We start from the raw sequence: 20,270 nt of genomic DNA on the forward strand, positions 1-20,270 counted from the left end.
CGCGCACTGAATTTTGTTTTTCACACAAAATTTGATATCGATTCTTCGATCCTTTTTCTCAATAGGCAAAAATCGAAGATAAACCAAAACACGTGTAAGAAAAGCGGTTGTCAAGAATTAACTGAACATTCAAAGAGCCGTACTTGTCAGCATGAGTGAGAGCAATGAGTACCAACATAATGCCACAAAAAAAAAACTAGAATCAAATATACGTAACCCATGTAAATTCGAAAGTCGCGATAGTTTTTGAACAGACCTCGTATACTAAACGTCACTTATGCTTTATGCTTCGATTCGTTCGCTAAAAGGTTCAGACTAAAAATAAAACCAAATTGGATGTTAAACAATATGGTATTGATGAAGCTTAGAAAATTCGAAACGCTAAACTTGCAGAAATTGTATCTGGGATGAGAAAATAATGGCGTGCAAGGTGCAATTCTAGTCGGGACTTTATTCGGACCTTCTCCCGACTCATGTCCAATCACTGTTCTTTAGATGCGCTACTTTTTCGTTTCAAGCTTGCCGACAGCAATCTCTGCGTTTGTGGCCATGGTTACCACGACATCGAACACGTTGTTTGGTCGTGCGAGCTATATCTTGTCGCCAGATCGAATTTAGAAAACTCCCTTCAGGCCCGAGGAAGGCAGCCCAATGTGCCGGTGAGAGATGTGTTGGCTCGGTTAGACCTTGACTACATGTCCCAAATATATGTTTTTCTTAAAGATATCGATCTTCGAGTGTGATTGTTCTTACATCCTTCCCCCCCCCATTTTCCCCTCCTTTTCGTCCTTCGCGAGCTATCGGTTCCCTAACATTAGAATAAGTTAAATTGTTAATACATATTAGATGTGAGGATAGTTTAAGAATTCAGTGTGATGTGTGAGTATGAATGTGAAAGTGAGTGTGAGTGTGAGTGTGAGTGTGAACATGGTTACAATCTCCTTACATCCCATCCTTTTCCTAAGGAAAATGTGTCACCCTTCTAAACTCGAGTCGACCGCGAGTAATCGGTTTCCTATTTCATTAGAAAACATGTTAATAGTAAAAGTATAGTTGAGAGTTTGGCTTCTTTAAACCTATGTAACTGAGCCTGTACAAATAAACGAATTAAAAAAAACAATAAAAGGTACAATACCATTTTGGCATTCGAGGAATTCCAAAAGCAGAAACTTTCAACGGAGCTGTGCGAAATATGACGAGTGAGACACCACAAAAGAATGTTGTGTATACTGAAACTCATATCACGAACTAGGAAACACTAATTGGCCCCACAACTATTTGCACCCCTCACACCAAACTTTTGATTCTCTTCCTCCTTGGGGGCGGAAATTCAATCATAATAGTTCAGAAGCACTTCATCGTCACTCATTTGTGCCGTTTGCTTCCGTTCCATCTAGCGCTAAGAGAACTGTAACTTCAACAAAAACTTTATGCTCGGTTTATGCTCTAACAATTCCAAGTGCAAACTTTCCAACGACGGCGGTGTCTATAATGATGATAATGCTCGCTGGAAACGGTTTTGGAGAGTGATACTTTGAAATGAAACGTGATACTGACGGCAGAGAAAAGTTTTCCCCATTTTCTATTGGAACTGAAACTAAACGGATTGTTTGTGTGCGTATTTGTATATGTGTACTTATGACTTTTTTTCTATCATTGAATGAAATCTGCTAACCGTTGCGAACTTGCGGTGTGTTATTACCCAGACACGTGCGCAACCAGCTCTCTTCACTTGACTGAAGCAATGGAAATAAATTAAGGAGATGTGCTTTGTTTGCAGAACAAATACCGGTAGCTAGATTGTGGTGTACGATTAAACCAACATCTAAAACTTTCAAACCAAACAATTTAAGTTCTACAGTGTCGCATCCTCATGAGTAGAACGTCAGGACACTGGTTTGATTGCCACGCACGAACAGGAATGGCGGGAGTCCTTGGCTCAGCGTTTCCAACCAGGCCATATAGAGTGGAGCGGACACGACACCCTTCCGGGGCATCGGAAGTGTCATTACTACCAGATCGGACTTGGTGGAATGTTCCTGCAGGTACTCCCGTAAGTTCAGGTGTCTGTTTGTCTTATCTTGGACGGCTAGCAACTCCGCTTCCGATATGAGACCTGCAGAAGGAAGCGCTTAGTTATGCTTGGTTATCTGAAAAATGAAACAGGAAAAACATGTTTACCTGGTTCGTCTCCGGTGAAGTCCTTAATCAGACTGTTGAAAAAGTTAACCGTACTTTGCTCCGGCTTTTTAATCACATCCGATAAAAGTTTCAGATCGGAGTAATCTATTCGGAATTTGGCCAGCAGGCTCGCCATATTGCGTTGTTCGAATTCAAGTTCGGCCTTCCGATTGGCCAATGCAAATACGCGCAATTTGCACGAGCTCCAGTTCCTCCTGGTGCTGATGATGTACGGAAGGAGCAGCGTGAGACCTCCATCGTCGTATAGCCACCAAACGTCGATAATGCCGTTTTTCTTTTTGCTCGTGAACTGACTCAGCTCGTCCAGAATTTCCTTCGGCAGTTCAGCACCTCCCGGGCCGCGATACAGCAGCGCTGGATCGTTGTGTGTGCGCTTCAACGAGCGTTGGTTCGTTTCCTAGAAACGTGAGAAATATTATTGTTCTGTGTTACTTATACAAACTACCGGAACACGAAGCTCTAACGATTTTCAAATGAAGCTAAAATCAAGCTCCGAAAATCCAATTATTTCTCTGTTTATTCGGCGGCGAAATCGGATTTATTGAATGAAAAATTTCTCTGCGTTGGCTTTTCATCCATCGCTCTTCCGCGTAAATAATTTATAATTGAAAACTCACGTGCAGCAGCTTGGCGTTAATATCCAACGGGTCAGGCATTCCGGACACGGCTTGGGTACGGGGAGTGCCAACGGTCAAGTCACTGGTGCTGCTTGCTGTTGGATTAAAAAAAAAAAGAACACACGACATTCATCGTATCAATTGGCAATCGATTTGTATGTGGGCAATGGCAATAACGCTGGTAAAACGAGAATCAGCGATACGTGCGATGTGATCGAACGGATTCATTCACGGTAGAAAGTGATTGATGTGGCGGGGGTATGGGTACAAAATTAACGCTTACAAATTGGCGTCATTCTATCCAACAGGATTTGCACGTCAACTAGGGAGATTTTCGGGTTTGAAAGTTTTTTCCTTTGCCTTTTTTTGTTCATGAACCGAGTGAAGTCTAACTCGCGGAATTGGGAAACAGCATATTGAAAAAAAGTTCATTCAATTCAATACTTCTCATGTTATAAAGTGTGGAGGCGGTCTGGCGTAGTGGTAACATTCATTCCTCTCACGCTAAAGGTCACGAGTTCAATTCTCACTCCCGACATTCTTCCAAAAATGGAAGTAAAAGTGACGAACCAGCCAAATGAGTTGAAAGTCACTATAATACAGATAAAAAAAATGTTATAAAGTGTTTTTAAAATAAAATGAAATGGAAACCACTAGGCGAATTCTGCAAATTTCTTGATCAATGTTGTCTTCAAAAATTTGTCGACCGTGTCGATTCGCTCGAGATGTGGGCTCCGTGTCGATGAACAGAGACTAGATTCTGTAACATTATTTTTGGAACGACTTTGGATTTCTACATTTTTATGACCGCCGAGCAAGAATTTGTTATGAAGTGCTTCCTCATGGAAGAAAATAACTACAACATGAAAAGTGGTACAAAATCATCGCATCAAGATTAATAATCAACTTTGCGATATCGCCAAGCTCTATATTTTTACTCGTCGTCTTTATTCTACAAATCGCTATTATGATTGATTATTAATGTTCTATCATTGTTCATCTCTCGTTCTATTTGTGCAATTTTGTCAGTTTTATTCGAATTTTCTCAAAAATGAGCTCAAACGGCATCGTCTCAAAACTCTAAAAAAAATCCTGATGATCAATTTTCCAGTATTTTTTCAGAAAAATTCTGATATTGTAGTTCTCAAAACATCTGATTTGACTTGAACAGTCCTTAAGCACTAGTATAAAACGAGTAATTTTCATTTTGATTCGAATCAATTTGACGGAAATGTTACGAGTTTAACGAAATGCTTTTTTCTTTAAATCTTCCTTCTCTGCGTTTTTTTTCCATTTTGAACGTCCAGTTGCAGCTCGCGTAAATGACCAAATCATGTTGGTGCCGTCCATCGACACCAAAATACGTTTGTTTTCCAGGCCTTCTTTAAAAGCTGCACGTTTATGTGATGCCTGAGAACGTCCCAAGTACGTTAACATCATGTAACGATTTACCGTGGTCGTGTGGAACAGCTTTGCATTCCGGCCGGTTTCATTATCTTGGCTTGGCGGCTTGGTTCATTATCTGTTGGGTATCTTTTGGAACTTTTAAAGGTACAATTCCAAGCTGACATTTAGTCTGAGAGAATGAAGTGACTGCTGACTATGTATATAAATATTAAACACTCTCAAAAAATATACTATAAACTATAAAAAATACCATTTATTTAGTATCTTCATAACTTTATCACAATAATCAAATTTCTAATCGCCAGAACGGTATTTGTTTGTGATTGGTGATGGATTCCCTGATATTTCCTGATTTTCCCTGATGTTGCTTGATTTTCCTGATTTCCTTGATTTTCTAGTACCATTCCCTTGTGGAAACTAGAAACTACGACATTATACCAAATAGCGTCACTATGACGATTCCTGTCCTCAAACAGCTGAAGCTGAAAATGTATCGCTAAAAACCGAACGAAAGAACCCATGACTACAATAAGCGCCACCGCCCGCAATGTCATTGGAGAAAAATTGAGGGGCTCAAAATGCAAGGGATGTAAGTGACTTGATCGATTTCTCTTCATCAACTTTTTATTTAGTTAATAACTCAACTGCAAAAACGTTCCAATTTAAGTTTGCTATACAATCCGATAGATGAGGTTCTGACCTATCTTCCACATTGCCAAATACAGTTGGGAATGTATTTGCAGCTAAGCTATGACCAAAAGAGAGAGTCGATGTAGAGAAATCGATCAAATCACTTACACCCCTTTCATTCTAAGCCCCTCAAATGTAAACGAGGATGCACTTGCTTATCAGCTAAAGCTATCTTCCCTTGCTAGAATTCTTTGAACCCACACTAGCCAAGTTCATGCAAGATAAATTTGCAATTTGTGAAAAACATTAACGGGTGGCAATTTATAAGTGCTCCCGAGGCCGAGTGGTTAGCGTCCCACATTATTACACCGCGAGTTCGGGTTCGATTCCCGTTCTGGTCGGGGGTCCCGCGTATTCTAGAGCTTGCCACTCCAGAATACATTTAGGGCGGGTTAGCAGGCATAGATATCTCAACTAAGTACTGCTAATAAAAATGACGCAAGTAATACCTACGTTGAGTAGACAAAAGATCCACTGGGAATGTAAGTGCCCTTCCAAGAGAGTGGCAACTAAAATTTAGGATTTTTTTCGAGGTTCCTATGCTCGTCAGCAAACGTTCTCAGAGAGAAATTAGGATGTGTTTGTATCAGCTCTGTCTTTTCTTTTTCTGCTAGTATTTTTGTTTTGTTTGTGCTTGCTCAGTTTTGCTCAAAATATAGTCGAAACTAGAGATCCACGATTTTTTAAATTAATCGTTCATCACCTAATCGAATACTTTTCAGCAGTTTGTTATTAGCGATTAATCGATTAATTAGACTAATTAGTTAGACTAATATTTCTCATTTACTAGAAAGCCATCTGGAATCAAAAAAGTGTTCGTTCCGTCTGAAAATCAGTTATTATCCTTCACGCTCCCCCTAATCGACAATTATCGGGGATCACCAGTCGAAACAAGAAGCATTTCACGAGCGAGTTATACAGTTCTACGAATACGAGTACGAACTGTACAAAAATCTCGGCAAAAAGTATACGGTACAACATTTTAAAAGCGAAAGTGTTGCGGCTTCGTTCGCTTTCTCGTGCCTTCAACAACAAGGATTCACTGAGTCAACTGAATGACGTAAAAAGCTCAACTATTCTCAGCAGTACATCTGTCAAACAAAGAGTCAGAATAAAAAGTGCCAAAAACAGGATTTTTTTAGTCCTTTACAAAATCCACTATAATTCTGCAAATATCGCATATCCATGTTTGTGGTAACACTATTCAATGTGAAGTCGCATCCACATCACGCCAATCGGCCTTGGCTGCCCGGTAAAGCCGAATTAGTGTGGACGTGCCGAAAACCGATTCGAATCATGCCGAACCCAACCCGAGACAAGTCGTTCCGGATCAAAGAAAATCGAACAAAAACAAAACGAAGTAAATTCGCGTTGACGGCATTGTGGTTCGTGTGTTCGTGACGGCTTCGTGCACCCGAGGGGGTTTCGGCTTCGTACACCCGATGACGAACATAACGAACCCAATATGCCGCCTGGTACAGGCCGATCGGGATCATTCGGCATAATGTGGATGCGTCTTTAGGAACGTTGGGGCCGTTGAAAAAGAAGATGGAGAGCGTCGTATGAACTGTATAGACGATGAACTCCAGATTATTAACTTCATTTCGTTTTGACGTAGGACTACGTCTTCCATTTCTGTACCGGGGTGTAAGTTCAAAGTTTCGAAAACAAGATAGTTTCAAAAACGAGATAGGTTTTGAACGTTAATACCACTTTACCGGCTGAATGCAGTGGTATAATAATCACTTCCTTCGAGAGGTAAAATGCCAAAGAGTTATATGATTGTCACTAATTGGTTCAAAAATCGTTACAATAGCTTAAAAATTGCTTTGAAAACAGGCTTTTGAAATCCTAACAATCTAGTTCATTGAAGATGATTGCTTTTGTGGTAATCGGAATGTGTTCCCGAACACGGACGCAAAAGCAAGGCATCTGGAGAAACCGTCATCGCGAATACATGCGCAGTGGACACGTGCTCTCCAGCTGATATCTTATCAGGTTTCATGTTAATAGCTTGATTGACATTTTGCAATCCTAGCACACGTGATTTGAAGAATTTCAATGATTCATTGTGCTCATTCAATAAGGCTTCCATCTCGCCGGCGGTGCGCCTGGCTTCAGGCGAATTGAGATTACTTGCACATGTGGCGCCATTTGTCATTCAACCCCTTTCCGCTTTAATACGTATTACGTTATTCGCACATACTCTGCTGAGCGTTGTAGTGCTCTATGTTTTGCATGTATACCACGAGTGAGTATAACATGCAAAATTCGTTTATTTTTTTTATAAATTCGTTTATTTTTACAGTCTTAGTTGCATAAGTTTAAAGGAGCCGAAATCTTAAATATATTTTTAAAACTATATATATGAACAATTTTCTTAAATCTATGGTTAGTAATGTGGGAAACCGATTACTCGCGGTGAACTCGAGATTAGAAGGGTGACATATTTTTCTCAGGAAAAGGATGGGGTATAAGGAAATTATTACAATGTTGATAATCACACACACTCAATTCTTAAATCTATTCGTACATCTATTGTGAATTTACATTTATTCTCCTGTTTATAGCAAGCGGACCAATTACTCATAAAGGAAGAAATGGAGGGTATAAGGATATAAGGATAATCACACACGAACATTGATAGATTTAAGGAAAACATATATTTGGGACATGTAATCAAGGTCTAACCGAGCCAACACATCTCTCACCGGCACATTGGGCTGCCTTCCTCTAGCCCGAAGGGAGTTCTCTAAATTCGATCTGGCAACAAGATACACCTCACACGACCAAACAACGTGTTCGATGTCGTGGTAACCTCGGCCACAAACGCAGATATTGCTGCCGGCCAGATTGAAACGAAAGAGTAGCGCGTCTAACGAACAGTGATTGGACATGAGTCGGGAGAAGGTGCGAATAAAGTCCCGACTCAAGTCCAGACTTTTGAACCATGATTTGAGGCTAACCTTAGGGATAATTGAGTGGAGCCACCGGCCCAATTCACCTTCGTTCCATTTGCGTTGACAGTTAGCGATGGTATTTTTGCGGACTAAAGAATAAAATTCATTGAAGGCGATTTGACGCTGATAAATATCGCCTTCAATTGCACCTACCTTTGCTAATGAGTCAGCCCTCTCATTACCCGGAATGGAGCAATGTGAAGGGACCCAGACAAAGGTAATGACATAACAGCGTCTGGTTAAAGCACTCAAAACTTCTCGTATTCTCTCAAGGAAATACGGCGAGTGCTTTTCCGGCCTCACTGAACGGATAGCTTCGACAGAGCTAAGACTATCCGTTACAATGTAATAGTGTTCAACAGGTCGTGAGGCGACGCTGTCCAGCGCCCAATGAATTGCTGCCAATTCAGCAATATACACTGAGCAAGGATTCTGAAGACTGTGTGAGATGCTAAAAAATTCGTTGAACACTCCAAATCCTATGCACTCATTCATAGAGGACCCATCAGTAAAGTACATATTATCACAATTGATACGCCAATACTTTGCATTGAAGATCGTAGGAACGATTCCCGATAGAAGGTAATCTGGAATATCATGGATTTTCTCTTTCATGAACAGATCAAAATGTACAGAGGAATTGATGTAGTCAGGGGAACAAACACGGTTGGGAATATACGAAGAAGGATCAACCTGCATGGAGATGAATTCATGATATGAGCTCATAAATCCAGAATGAAAATTTAGCTCGGTCAGTTGCTCAAAATTTCCGATCACCAATGGGTTCATAACCTTACACCGGATGAGGAACCGAAGAGATAATAAATTGAAGCGATCTTTTAGTGGGAGTACGCCTGCCAAAACCTCGAGGCTCATGGTATGCGTTGAGGGCATACATCCCAACGCAATACGGAGGCAAAGATACTGAATTCGCTCGAGTTTAATTAAGTGTGTTTTGGCAGCTGATTGAAAACAGAAACTGCCATACTCCATCACTGAGAGAATAGTTGTTCGATACAACATTATAATATCTTCGGGATGGGCTCCCCACCAGGTGCCGGTAATTGTGCGGAGAAAGTTTATTCTTTGTTGACATTTTTTACTCAGATACCTAATATGGGCCCCCCAAGTACATTTGGAGTCGAACCAAATCCCAAGATACTTGAATGACATAGCATGAGTGATCGGTTTACCCAGAAGTTGAAGCTTTGGTTTTGCTGGTCTATGCTTCCTAGAAAAAACCACCATCTCTGTTTTCTCCGTGGAGAATTCGATCCCTAGCCCAATGGCCCAGGTTGAAAAATTGTTCAAAGTATCTTGTAAGAGTCCTTGCAGGTCGGATTCGTTTGATCCTACGACAGACACCACTCCATCATCTGCAAGTTGTCTTAGGCTGCAATTTTGTGTAAGGCAATTGTCGATGTCGCTTACATAGAAGTTGTACAAAAGGGGGCTTAAACATGAGCCCTGGGGGAGGCCCATGTAAGAGACCCGACTTACTGCCGAATCTCCGTGAGAAAAGTTCAAATGCTTCTCACAAAGCAAGTTATATAACATATTATTCAATAGAGGCGGCAGACCCCGAGAGTGTAATTTGTCTGACAGGACCTCTATTGAAACTGAATCAAAGGCCCCCTTTATGTCCAAGAATACTGAAGCCATTTGTTTTTTTCCGGCGTAAGCCATTTGAATTTCTGAAGAAAGCAACGCAAGACAATCATTCGTCCCCTTGCCCCTGCGGAACCCATATTGTGTATCTGAGAGTAGCCCATTCGTTTCAACCCATCGATCGAGGCGAAATAAGATCATTTTCTCCAACAATTTCCGTATACAAGACAGCATTGCTATTGGGCGGTACGAATTGAAGTCGGACGCGGGTTTTCCGGGTTTTTGGATAGCTATAACTCGTACTTGTCTCCAATCATCTGGAACAATATTATGCTCCAGAAACCGATTGAATAAATTCAACAAGCGATGTTTCGCCACATCAGGGAGGTTTTTCAGCAAGTTGAACTTAATTCTATCCGATCCCGGAGCAGAATTGTTACATGAAAGGAGAGCAAGAGAGAATTCTACCATCGAAAACTCGGAATCAATATCGCACCTATCTTGTGGTATATCTCGAACAATTTTTTGCACAGGAGCGGAATCAGGACAAACCTTCCGTGCAAAATTAAAAATCCATCGATGTGAATATTCTTCGCTTTCATTTGTTGAAGAGCGATTTCTCATGTTTCGAGCCACTTTCCATAATTTTTTCATTGACGTTTCTCGTGACAAACCTCCCACGAAATTTCGCCAATAAGCACGTTTTTCCCTTTGATCAAGTTTTTAAATTGATTTTCAAGGTCCAAATACGATTGAAAATTTTCAATGGTTCTACTTTTCCGAAAAGCTTTGAATGCGTTCGATTTATCCTGATAAAGCTTGGAACATTGGCTATCCCACCATGGATTGGGAGGCCTTCGACAAATAGTGGAGCCTGGGATGGGTTTCGTTTGAGCGCGAACCGCGCTGTCATAGATCAAACGAGAAAGGAAGTTATACTCCTCCAATGGAGGTAAACCATCTCTGGAATTGATGGCTAGAGCAATCGCGTCCGCATATTTTTTCCAGTCAATGTGTCTTGTGAGGTCATATGCCATGTTTATAGATTCAGAAGGATTCGACCCAATGGTGATGGAAATTTTGATTGGCAAGTGATCACTACCGTTGGGGTCCTGGATTACATTCCACTTGCAATCTAACGATAGTGAATTCGAGCAAAGCGAGAGGTCAAGAGCACTTGGGTTAGCAGGAGGTTTAGGTACACGTGTTGTTTCCCCAGTGTTCAAAAGTGTCATATTGAAGCTGTTACAAAGATCATATATCAACAGTGAGCGATTGTCGTCGTACTGTTCCCCCCAGACAGTTCCGTGAGAGTTGAAGTCTCCCAAGATCAATCGTGGCTCAGGAAGGAGTGAGCACATGTCAACAAGTTGCTTGCGGCTAACCGCAGCTCTCGGAGGCCAATACAAGCTGACAATACAGAGGTCTTTTCCTCTGATGGTTGTATGACAAGCAACAGCTTCAATCCCAGCGACTCTTGTAAGTTTCACAAGCCGAGGGCACGTGCGGAGTTCCTCCGCAATATGGACACTTTTTCTCAATCGCACTGCAGGATTTGTCCACATGTTGCTCTCCGCAAGTGGCACAGCGCTCCTTGTTGGCGCAGTAAGCTGCTGTGTGACCAACTGACTTGCATTTCAGGCAAGTCATGGGCTTTGGCACGAAGAGTCGCAGCGGTAGCCTCAATTTGTCCACCATAACGTAGTCAGGGAGGGCGGAGCCAACAAAAGTGACTCTAAACGAGTCGGACGGCGTAAATTTCGATTCTTTCCCTTCCTGGGAGACTTTGCCGAGTTGTCGGCATTCTAAGATTTTAACCTTAATCAAAGGCAGCTTTTTAAATCTGCCATCTCCTTCCATAATTGATTTGCACGTCAGACCCGTTTCGGTTATCACCCCCGAGATTTCTACGTCATGGGAAGGCACGTAGACACGATATTCCAGGGTAAACCTCTGGTCGACGACAATACCGTTTGCGTCTTTCCGATCAGCTACGACAACACGCAGTTTGGTCGGTCTAACCTTCGAAATTTCTGTCACGGAGGAGTATCTTGCCAGATCTTTCATGATCTGAATAACATTAAGTGCTTTTCCGTTTGGCTTAGGCCTGAAGAAAACAACCCACGGACCAGTTCCAGGTGCATCTTCAGGATAGACCTTGACACGTGGAGAGAAGACTACAGGAGGAGAAGGAGATGACGAGGATTGAAGGGGATCGGGGACAACAGGATGGGGAGGCGAAATCTGAGCTGTTGTAGGAGCGAGGGGAGTTGGAGAGGAGGTATTTGCAGTTTTTTTAGAGGGGGGCTTGCTAGAGTTAGCAGACTCGTCCCCGGACGAAACATCCTCTGATGTAGGAACGCGTTTAAGTGTCTTCGCTGTTCTTTTATTAGAACTTTTATCAACCAGAGGGGAGTCATCATCAGAGATCTCCATATCTGGAGATCCTCCCCCTCCTTCTGCCATTCTGTAATTGGTACTTATATTCTAATAATTTGTTTTTAGTAATAATAATAATAATTAAAAAAAAAATCTTATATCTTATTTATTTCTATTCACCACAATGCACCCCAGTGCTGATGAACTGGCAACCGCTGCTTGCTTCTCAATCGGAGCGCTTGAGCGCTCGGCACTATCACACACCACTAAGAAGTGATGCTCTCCTTCACACTGCTGTAAGTTAGCAGCGAATCGCGCTGGTATTGTGTGCGTGCAACTGACCACCGATGTCCGACTTCGATTGCGATGGCGACAAATCGGCGATAACTGAAAACCGGCTGGCCTTGCCAGGCTTTGACGATTCAGCCTTTCTCACCAATTCCGAGTTCACACTGCGTTCCACGATATCTCGAACAGTTCGAAAACGCGCGAAAAAAGCACACCCGGGCGACAAAAAAAAATAATAACAGCCAACGGTAACCGAAAACAATACTTCAACGGAGACGCTCACAGCACACGACTCACGAAATATGATCAGCTCATGTACTCTCGTATGATACTTTACACTCTGTCCAACTTCTATAAGACCACCTTGAATATATTTCGGTTAGAATTTCAATAAGATATTTTCATACATTGTTGAATGCTTAGAATACAGTATATTTAAGGTCAATTTCGTTCAAAAGAGTCGTTTTGTTATTTATTGGGCTTAAAAATGATGAATTTTAGCTATCCAGTTTTTATATAACCATTTCAATATTATCAAGTATTATCAATGAAAATTTCAATACAACTGACAGATTTACATGTCAATAGTTGGTAACCTTGCCATTTCGGCGAATAACCTGGGAAATTAGTGTTGACATACTATTTATAAAGTTCTGCAGAACGAATTTCTCGATATTTTCTCATGTCTTCAAAATTGCGGTCTTGAGTTCATCAACCGTGGTGTACTGCTTTCCTTCAGCGTAGATTCTGTGTACTAGAAACTCCCAATGATTTTAAACAGGATTCAAGTCTAACAAGCTAACTGGCCGGTCCAATAAGTCAAGTTTTTGGTCTTTGATTCATTGCTTCGTTTCCTTGTTTGTATAAATAACGGCATTGCTTTGCTGGAATGTGAATTTTTTTGTGACGATATCTACGCAAAAATTGTAGGAAAGAGGATTCCAGAACATGTATGTTATTCTTGCTATTCATTTTGAAGAATGTGAAAGCTATCTTGACTTTTCCGGTTGCACAGAAACCCACCCAAACCACCACCAAAGTTCCTGGTTGAAAAATACCGTTGAAACCACCAGGACCACCCAAACTGAACCAAGCAAAAAATGTCATATTATATTGGAAAACTTCTCGTTATGTTATATGGCAAAATATACTTTTTTAAAACATTGAGCTTTGGCAAAACTCAGACGGCATTCGGTGTGACATGGTGTAAGATTATGAGCTTTAACTTTTGTAGCCCTCTTCATGCGAGTATTTTTTATCAAAACTTGAAGAATTGTCTCCCGGGAAACATTTAAATTCAAAATTGCTTTATTTGCATAAGTGATATTGAAGTATTCGAAGTTGTTCTAACTATTTACCGCTTATCTCGGTCAAAGAGCTTCGATTTATGTGGAGCACTCTTCTTCTTACCGTTTCCTTGAGGATTCACCAAATAATTGAACACTACTTGATGGAATCGTCCAATCCGACGAGAGATTTCTCCGATACCAATATTTTGTTGGTAAAATTTTGTCGTTTTGTCTTTTTTTCTCTCCGTGAGCACTTTTCCCTTCGGAAAAAAAATTCCCAATGGAAAATGTAACTGGTAAGTGATGTGATAAAGTAAATGCGAGCTATTTGCTACTCGATGAAACAAAAACCTTCAAATCTCATGTGTTACAACACGCGGCAGAGATTATCTTTGGTATCCAGAGAAGGAAAACCTATAAAATTGATATTTTATGTAATATATTATATTAACCTTCTTCGGTCGGGATTAATTTTCCTTGGAAGGGATTCTCTTATGTTTCCACGCTAATATTATTTTACTCATACCGAGTACCTTTACCTATTATTCATATAAACTTCTCATACATTCGTGAAAAAGTTCACTAGGCATTAACATTCGTAGAAAAAATGTAAACTATTACATCGTTGAATAAAGTATTTCGTTTGATTCCTTGCTATGGTGGCTGAGAGCAGACAAACGACCGCAAAGAGTTAATATATACTAGTATTTATCGTATGTACTTTTCATCGAAATTCAATCGCGTTGGCGGAGATTTTATTGTGGGAAACCTGAGAAGCTAAATAACATTTTTTTGATTGATAAATAAATATATAAATCCTAATTGACCATACAATAATTAAACAAAAGAAAAAAAAATAATCGCCAGCTAATATTTTGCCGCACAACATCAGCGTCTGGTTCACTGTGAACTTATATCGATTCACAAATGGCGTCGCATTGGTGTTAGTAAACGTGCCCGTACATGTACGTTCGCGTACATCACCTGATACGATAGCGAAAAGTCAGCCGAATTAAATGTATGTTTATATATATGACGAATTTCATGCCAACTTGTCTTAGGAGTTGGCAGCACTATCTCAGATAGTAGTGAAACGTTGCGGGTGTACAGACATGGGTCATTTAAGCAACTTTGCATACTTGAAATATTCGAAAAAAAATTAGACTACTTTTTGGAAAGAGACAATTTTTATTCTTATTTTTTACAAAAAATTATAGCCTATGACATAGTGAAACCTACAAAATTCTTGTCAAAGGATGAAATGTAGGAAATTGTTTAAATTTTCACAAAAATTACCAAAAATTTCTTGGAGAAAACATTTCGCTGACAAAAAAAATATTTAAAAAATTAAAATTCATTTTTCTCAAAATCGTATTTTTTTAAATTCCCAAAAATATATATATATGAATAGCCCTTACAATTTCCAACAAGTCGTCCATACATCGGAAGATGGGCACTTTTACAGGGAAAAAGTTTTTCGAACAACAACTTTTTCATGTTTTCTTTGAAAAAAAAATCAACTAACCCTAATTTTGCATGTTTTCGAGAAAAATGAATTTTCAAAATATTTTTTTTTCAACGAATTTTTTTCCAAAAAATCCTTTGATAATTTTTAATGAAAACCAAAATAATTTCCTACATTCCATTCTTTGACTAAAATGTTGTAGGTCTGATAGATTTTTTGTATTTTGAATTTTTTCAACTTTTTTTTGGAAAATCTTAACTTAAAAACTATAAGATCTACAAAAAGTTGGTCAGAGAATGAAATGTAGGAAATAACTTTGGTTTTCATTGAAAATTATCAAAGATTTTTTTGGAAAAAAATTTCATTGAAAAAAAAATATTTTGGAAATTAAAATTCATTTTTTTCGAAAACATATACTTTTAAAATTCTGAAAAAAATAGATATAAATAGCCCTTAAAATTTCCAACAAGTTTTCCATACTTCGGACGATGGGCACATTTACATGGAAAGAGTTGTTCGAACAACAACTTTTTCATTTTTTTTTTCTTTGAAATAATAGTATTAATGTTCAATTCATAACATTTTTATGTATAAATTATCGCAATTATCGCTTTAAATATAGAGTTATGAGTTAATATGAAGCTAAATAAAGTGAATCAAATTGACAGGAACATGCCAACTTACCTTTGAGATTCTTCTCATTTTTCTGCCGAACTTTGCTCAGTTCGTTTACTATATGCGGTCCCCATGTCGTTGACAGTTAATCGTTTCCAACGCGAAATTGCACGGCAAATTACACACGCGTTATTTGTGCATTTGGTTTCATCCGCCGGGTAGCGAAGTTCCATCCATCCATGAGCGAACGTTCAATTTATTCGTGTGCGTGTATTTTATGTGGTGCCGAATCGAAAAAATGCATCATGCATCACAAGCATAGTTCATTCGATTGTGGGATTATACAATTAAGAAGAAATAATTAGAGCAATTCCAAGAATCAAATACACAAAATCCGATATGCGAATAATATGCGAATAATAACAAATATGCGAATAATAACAAATTGAATTTACTTCCACGATACACAAAATCATGCGCTTATTTTGAGCCGGTTGTAATGTTTTTCCTGGACTACCAGACTGGAATTTGCATAACCGTAGGCGCTTATATTATTTTATTATGAAACATGCAGTCTATGTACACTTTATACAATCAGTTCGAAATAATAATGGACCAAATAACTCAATTACCTTGGGAGATGTTGCGACTAAGCGAGTCACAGCTTCCGTGCAAGGAGCCAATTTTGTTCTGGCCAGCCAGATCATTCGTACTGTCGTTGTGCACCAGCGAGCGAGGCGCATCGGCAATGTGCTTCACCGTGACGTCTTCTCCAAGCACCTGTGAGTAATCCAGACCCTTGGAAACTCTTAGAATAGCCACCGATAAGTACATATCCAGTGCCTTGTGCACCACGTTGAAATACTGCTCGAGCTCGATCGCATCGCATTTACTCCAGTCGCTTTTGTATCCCAGCAGCAACAAATTCGGGCGAAGCTTCCCAATACCGCTGGCCTGCATCGCAGCCCGGGCACCCGTTTCAAAATCGTTGTCATCAACATAGCCATAGAAACCTTTGACCTTATGCTTACGGTACCAATCCGTTGCTTTTCGCTGCAAATAGTTTCTATACTTCTGAGACGTTTGAGTCTTGTTCACGTGGCAGCACACCATCAACGAAAGGTTCTTCGTCAGGAGATACGCAAAGTGCACCAGAATCGGTCTGGTGCTAGGATGACCGCTCATTATCAGAATCTGTGGACGATAGTTTTTCACGTGATCCTCAACATTGTTCAGCTGTTGAACGGACATCAAAGCGTTTTTGTACGTTTGAGCTTGAGTCGTGGAGCCCCAGTTCACGTCTGGCTTTCTATAGGACACAAAAAGATATAGTGCAAGAACCACAGCGAAAGTGAGTAGCGCCGTTGGCCAGGATATTAAGAACATGACCGCAATACAGAGGATAGCACCAATCAAACTAAGCCACATGTTGTAATACTGTAAAAATGAAATGATTTATACTTATGGTTAAAATATATCTTTACTCGAAAACAAACCTTAAACGTAGGACGCCAGCCAACCGGTTTCGCTAAACTGGCGTGGAATGTGCTGAAGTTCACCAAACAGTATGCCGCCAAGAAGAAGTTCGAAATGAGGGGAGCAATCAGATTCAGTTCACCAATCAAAATCACAGCTATCGCGATAACAAACGTTAGAATATACCCACGAACCGGTTCGTTATTCTTCCCGAATCCCTTTCCGAACCAACCGATCTTGGGGTATAGCTTATCCTTACAGAGCGCCTGGAAGACTTTCGGTGCCGATACCAAACTTGCCAATGCCGATGAAAGCGTCGCCGCAAAACATCCAGCGTAGATAATAGGTCCAAATGCGGACACAAGCTCCATCACCTGGAACGAGTTGTGCAAACCAAACTCGCACTCCTCCACAGCACACTCGGTGAATGCCCACGAACCATTGATTATATCGGTGACATTGCCATTGGCATTACGTACCACTGTTGCACCTGCCATGATGGCCATTACAATGTACGACAACGATGTTAGAATAATGGCCAAAATAGTACCCTTGGGAATGGCTTTCGAGGGATCCTTCAAATCACCGCTAATGTTTGCACCGGCCAAAATACCAGTGGCGGCCGGGAAAAAGATAGCAAACACCGAAAAAAAATCGTGGTTCACGTTTTTCACGGGCTGGTAGTCTGATTTCATGTTTTCCATGAAAAGTGACGCTTGAAAATGAGAAAAATCGATGTGTTATGGATTTACCATTATATTTTGTGTATACTTACCATTGTACCCGATAAACCCCCTCGCAACATCCAAATCTGACTTCGGTCCTATGACTGTTCCTATGATGAAGTCAAGGATAGCTATCAGTAGGATGATAAGCAACACAACCTGCGCTTTTGCTTCCCACTCCATTCCAATGACAACTATCCCCAACAGGAGGGCTATCGTGATACAGCCAATTATTCGAATATCCTGTACCTCCCCGTCGATAATCTGGGCCCCAAAGGTGGCCAACAGATCGGTCAGTGACTCGCAGAATCCGACCACGTACATAGCACACGCTACGGCATTAGCTAGTGCGAATATCAATCCGATCGAACCTCCAAACTCGGGACCAAGCGAGCGTGATATCATGTAATACGTCCCTCCGCCTTTTATCACCCCGTTGGTACTGATCGCTGACATTGAGAGGGCCGTTATCGTGGTAACCACCGTCGTTATCATAATTAGCAGCACCCCCTGTGCTATTCCGGCTTGACCGACGACCCAACTGAGCCGCAGGAACAGCATAACGCCCCAAATGTTCAGCAGGCATCTCATCAGCACTCCTTTGATCCAACCAAACTTAATGGCACCCTCTGTCTCGCCGATGTCCACGTGAATTGTGCCGCGGCGCATTGTTTCCTGTGAAGTGATAAATGGGTTAGTGGTTTCTGAAAAAGACGCCTCCAGTAATATGATCTCGGATGAAATCTTTAAATCTATTCAAACTTGCCAATACCGATTCAAAATCTTATGTGAAATAGAAAATATTACGACTCTAATTATAAAGTAAAAAAAAAATGATAATTACGGAAAGATTTGAAAACTTCACTGTTCTCTTCATGCTGCAAGACAGCTGGATGATATTGAAATATAAATGAATCGGGGGTCTTCGGATTTAGCCACAAATTATGAATCATGATGTGATTTAAAACAAAAAAGCACTTTATCAATCTCCTTCTAAATGCAGCCATTCTCGAGATATTTAAAAATATATCTAATTTATTGTCTTTTTATAGTAAATAGGCTCTTTTAATATGTTTGTCGTGTTATAAGGTCATGTTCATGAAATTTTATTAATTTGCTTATAATTTTCAACAACTTTCCAAATACATCATCTGGTTAAAAATATAAACACCTAATATGTATAGGAGTTACGTTGAAAAACATATTGAAAATCAAATGATTTTCAACAAACATATTTAAAGAGTCTATTTACTATAAAAAAAAGTGAAAAAAAAGAAATATTTTTTTAAATATCTCGAGAATGGCTGCATTTAAAAGGAGATTTATAATAAGCTTTTTTGTTTCAAATCACATCAGGATTCATAATTTGTGGCTAAAAATGATTGTTAACATACAAAAATTCGAAGTTTCGAAAATTCATAAAAATTCGATTTGATCCGCAAATTGATCCTCAAAGTTCTTCAAAAAAAGTTTTATCATCTTGGACTCATTTTTTGAATTTTGTGTATGACTTCTATTTTGTATGAAAAACATTTTAAAAAAACTGAAAAAATACATATTTTAAATATTTAAATTAAAGTTTTTTTGTAAATAGAAAAAGGGTACTAATTTTATTCTCATTATTAATTTTTGCACATTTTAACATCAGCACTCTATAACTCTTTCTATGACACTATTTCGGTACGACTCATAGTTTTTGAGATATAAATTATCAAAGATTTCTCTTACTAAAATCGATACGCCCTTTCCAAAAGTTACACTTGAGTCAAAAAATCCCAATTGCTGTGGAAAACTCATATTTCCTCCAAACCAAACGGAATACAAACTTTCATTCGAATCAAAAATACATATTTTTAAAATCTGCATTTTTAGGACGATTTCATTTGGAATTGCTCTATGCTGCAAGGCTGTCGAACGAGTTTTTAACCCGAAAAAGATATTAGACAATGGCAGGGTTGGAACTCCGAGCCTCCGGCTTGGTGAACCGGCGCATTTACCATCAGCACTATCAAGCCCCTGATTTTACAGTCATGCAATACTCAAATATTTTTTTTTGTAACTGAAAAAGGGGTTATGGCGCAATTTTACGCCAAATCAGCTGAAAAATAGTCGATTTTGACGCTACCATCTACGATTTCTTTTAAACCTTATATTAGGCTGTCAAAAAAGTCCTGCGGTATTTCCGCGAGGTGTCGTTGTAAGCGCGTAGTTCTAGTTGTATTCATTGTATCGAGTCATACTATAGCTTTTTGGAAAGGTATTTTTGCGCGCTATAATATAGTCCTTGACAGTGTTTTGTTTGGTTAAGTCGTTCGTGAGTTATAGTGTCGCAAATATGGAGCAAAATAAAGAGAAAATCCGACATATTTTACAGTACTACTATGACAAAGGCAAAAATGCATCTCAAGATGCCAATAAAATTTGTGCAGTTTATGGACCCGATACAGTTTCCATTTCCACCGCACAACGATGGTTTCAACGTTTTCGTTCTAGTGTAGAGGTCGTCGAAGATGCGCCACGCTCCGGAAGGCCTGTCGTCGAAAATTGCG

At 39.8% G+C, this 20,270-nt stretch overlaps 1 protein-coding gene across 2 annotated transcripts in view; it reads right to left on the bottom strand.

Annotated features, from left to right (window-relative positions):
• Positions 1-1,553: 1,553 nt before the first annotated feature.
• Positions 1,554-20,270, bottom strand: part of LOC129776801 (bumetanide-sensitive sodium-(potassium)-chloride cotransporter) — a 92,149-nt gene continuing 73,432 nt past the window's right edge. Inside the window, exons 5-11 of one of the 2 annotated variants that reach the window (XM_055782659.1) lie at positions 17,772-18,396; positions 17,017-17,711; positions 16,153-16,957; positions 15,590-15,637; positions 2,820-2,914; positions 2,182-2,599; positions 1,554-2,116 (exon numbers count right to left, since the gene is read on the bottom strand). In XM_055782659.1, the coding sequence (XP_055638634.1) occupies positions 1,872-2,116; positions 2,182-2,599; positions 2,820-2,914; positions 15,590-15,637; positions 16,153-16,957; positions 17,017-17,711; positions 17,772-18,396 (2,931 nt within the window). In that variant the 3' untranslated portion in view covers positions 1,554-1,871. The remainder of the gene's footprint in view (positions 2,117-2,181; positions 2,600-2,819; positions 2,915-15,589; positions 15,638-16,152; positions 16,958-17,016; positions 17,712-17,771; positions 18,397-20,270) is intronic. The other variant, XM_055782660.1, reaches the window with a different exon arrangement.

Source organism: Toxorhynchites rutilus, chromosome 3 (genome assembly GCF_029784135.1).
Source record: "Toxorhynchites rutilus septentrionalis strain SRP chromosome 3, ASM2978413v1, whole genome shotgun sequence".
Taxonomy (NCBI): domain Eukaryota; kingdom Metazoa; phylum Arthropoda; class Insecta; order Diptera; family Culicidae; genus Toxorhynchites; species Toxorhynchites rutilus.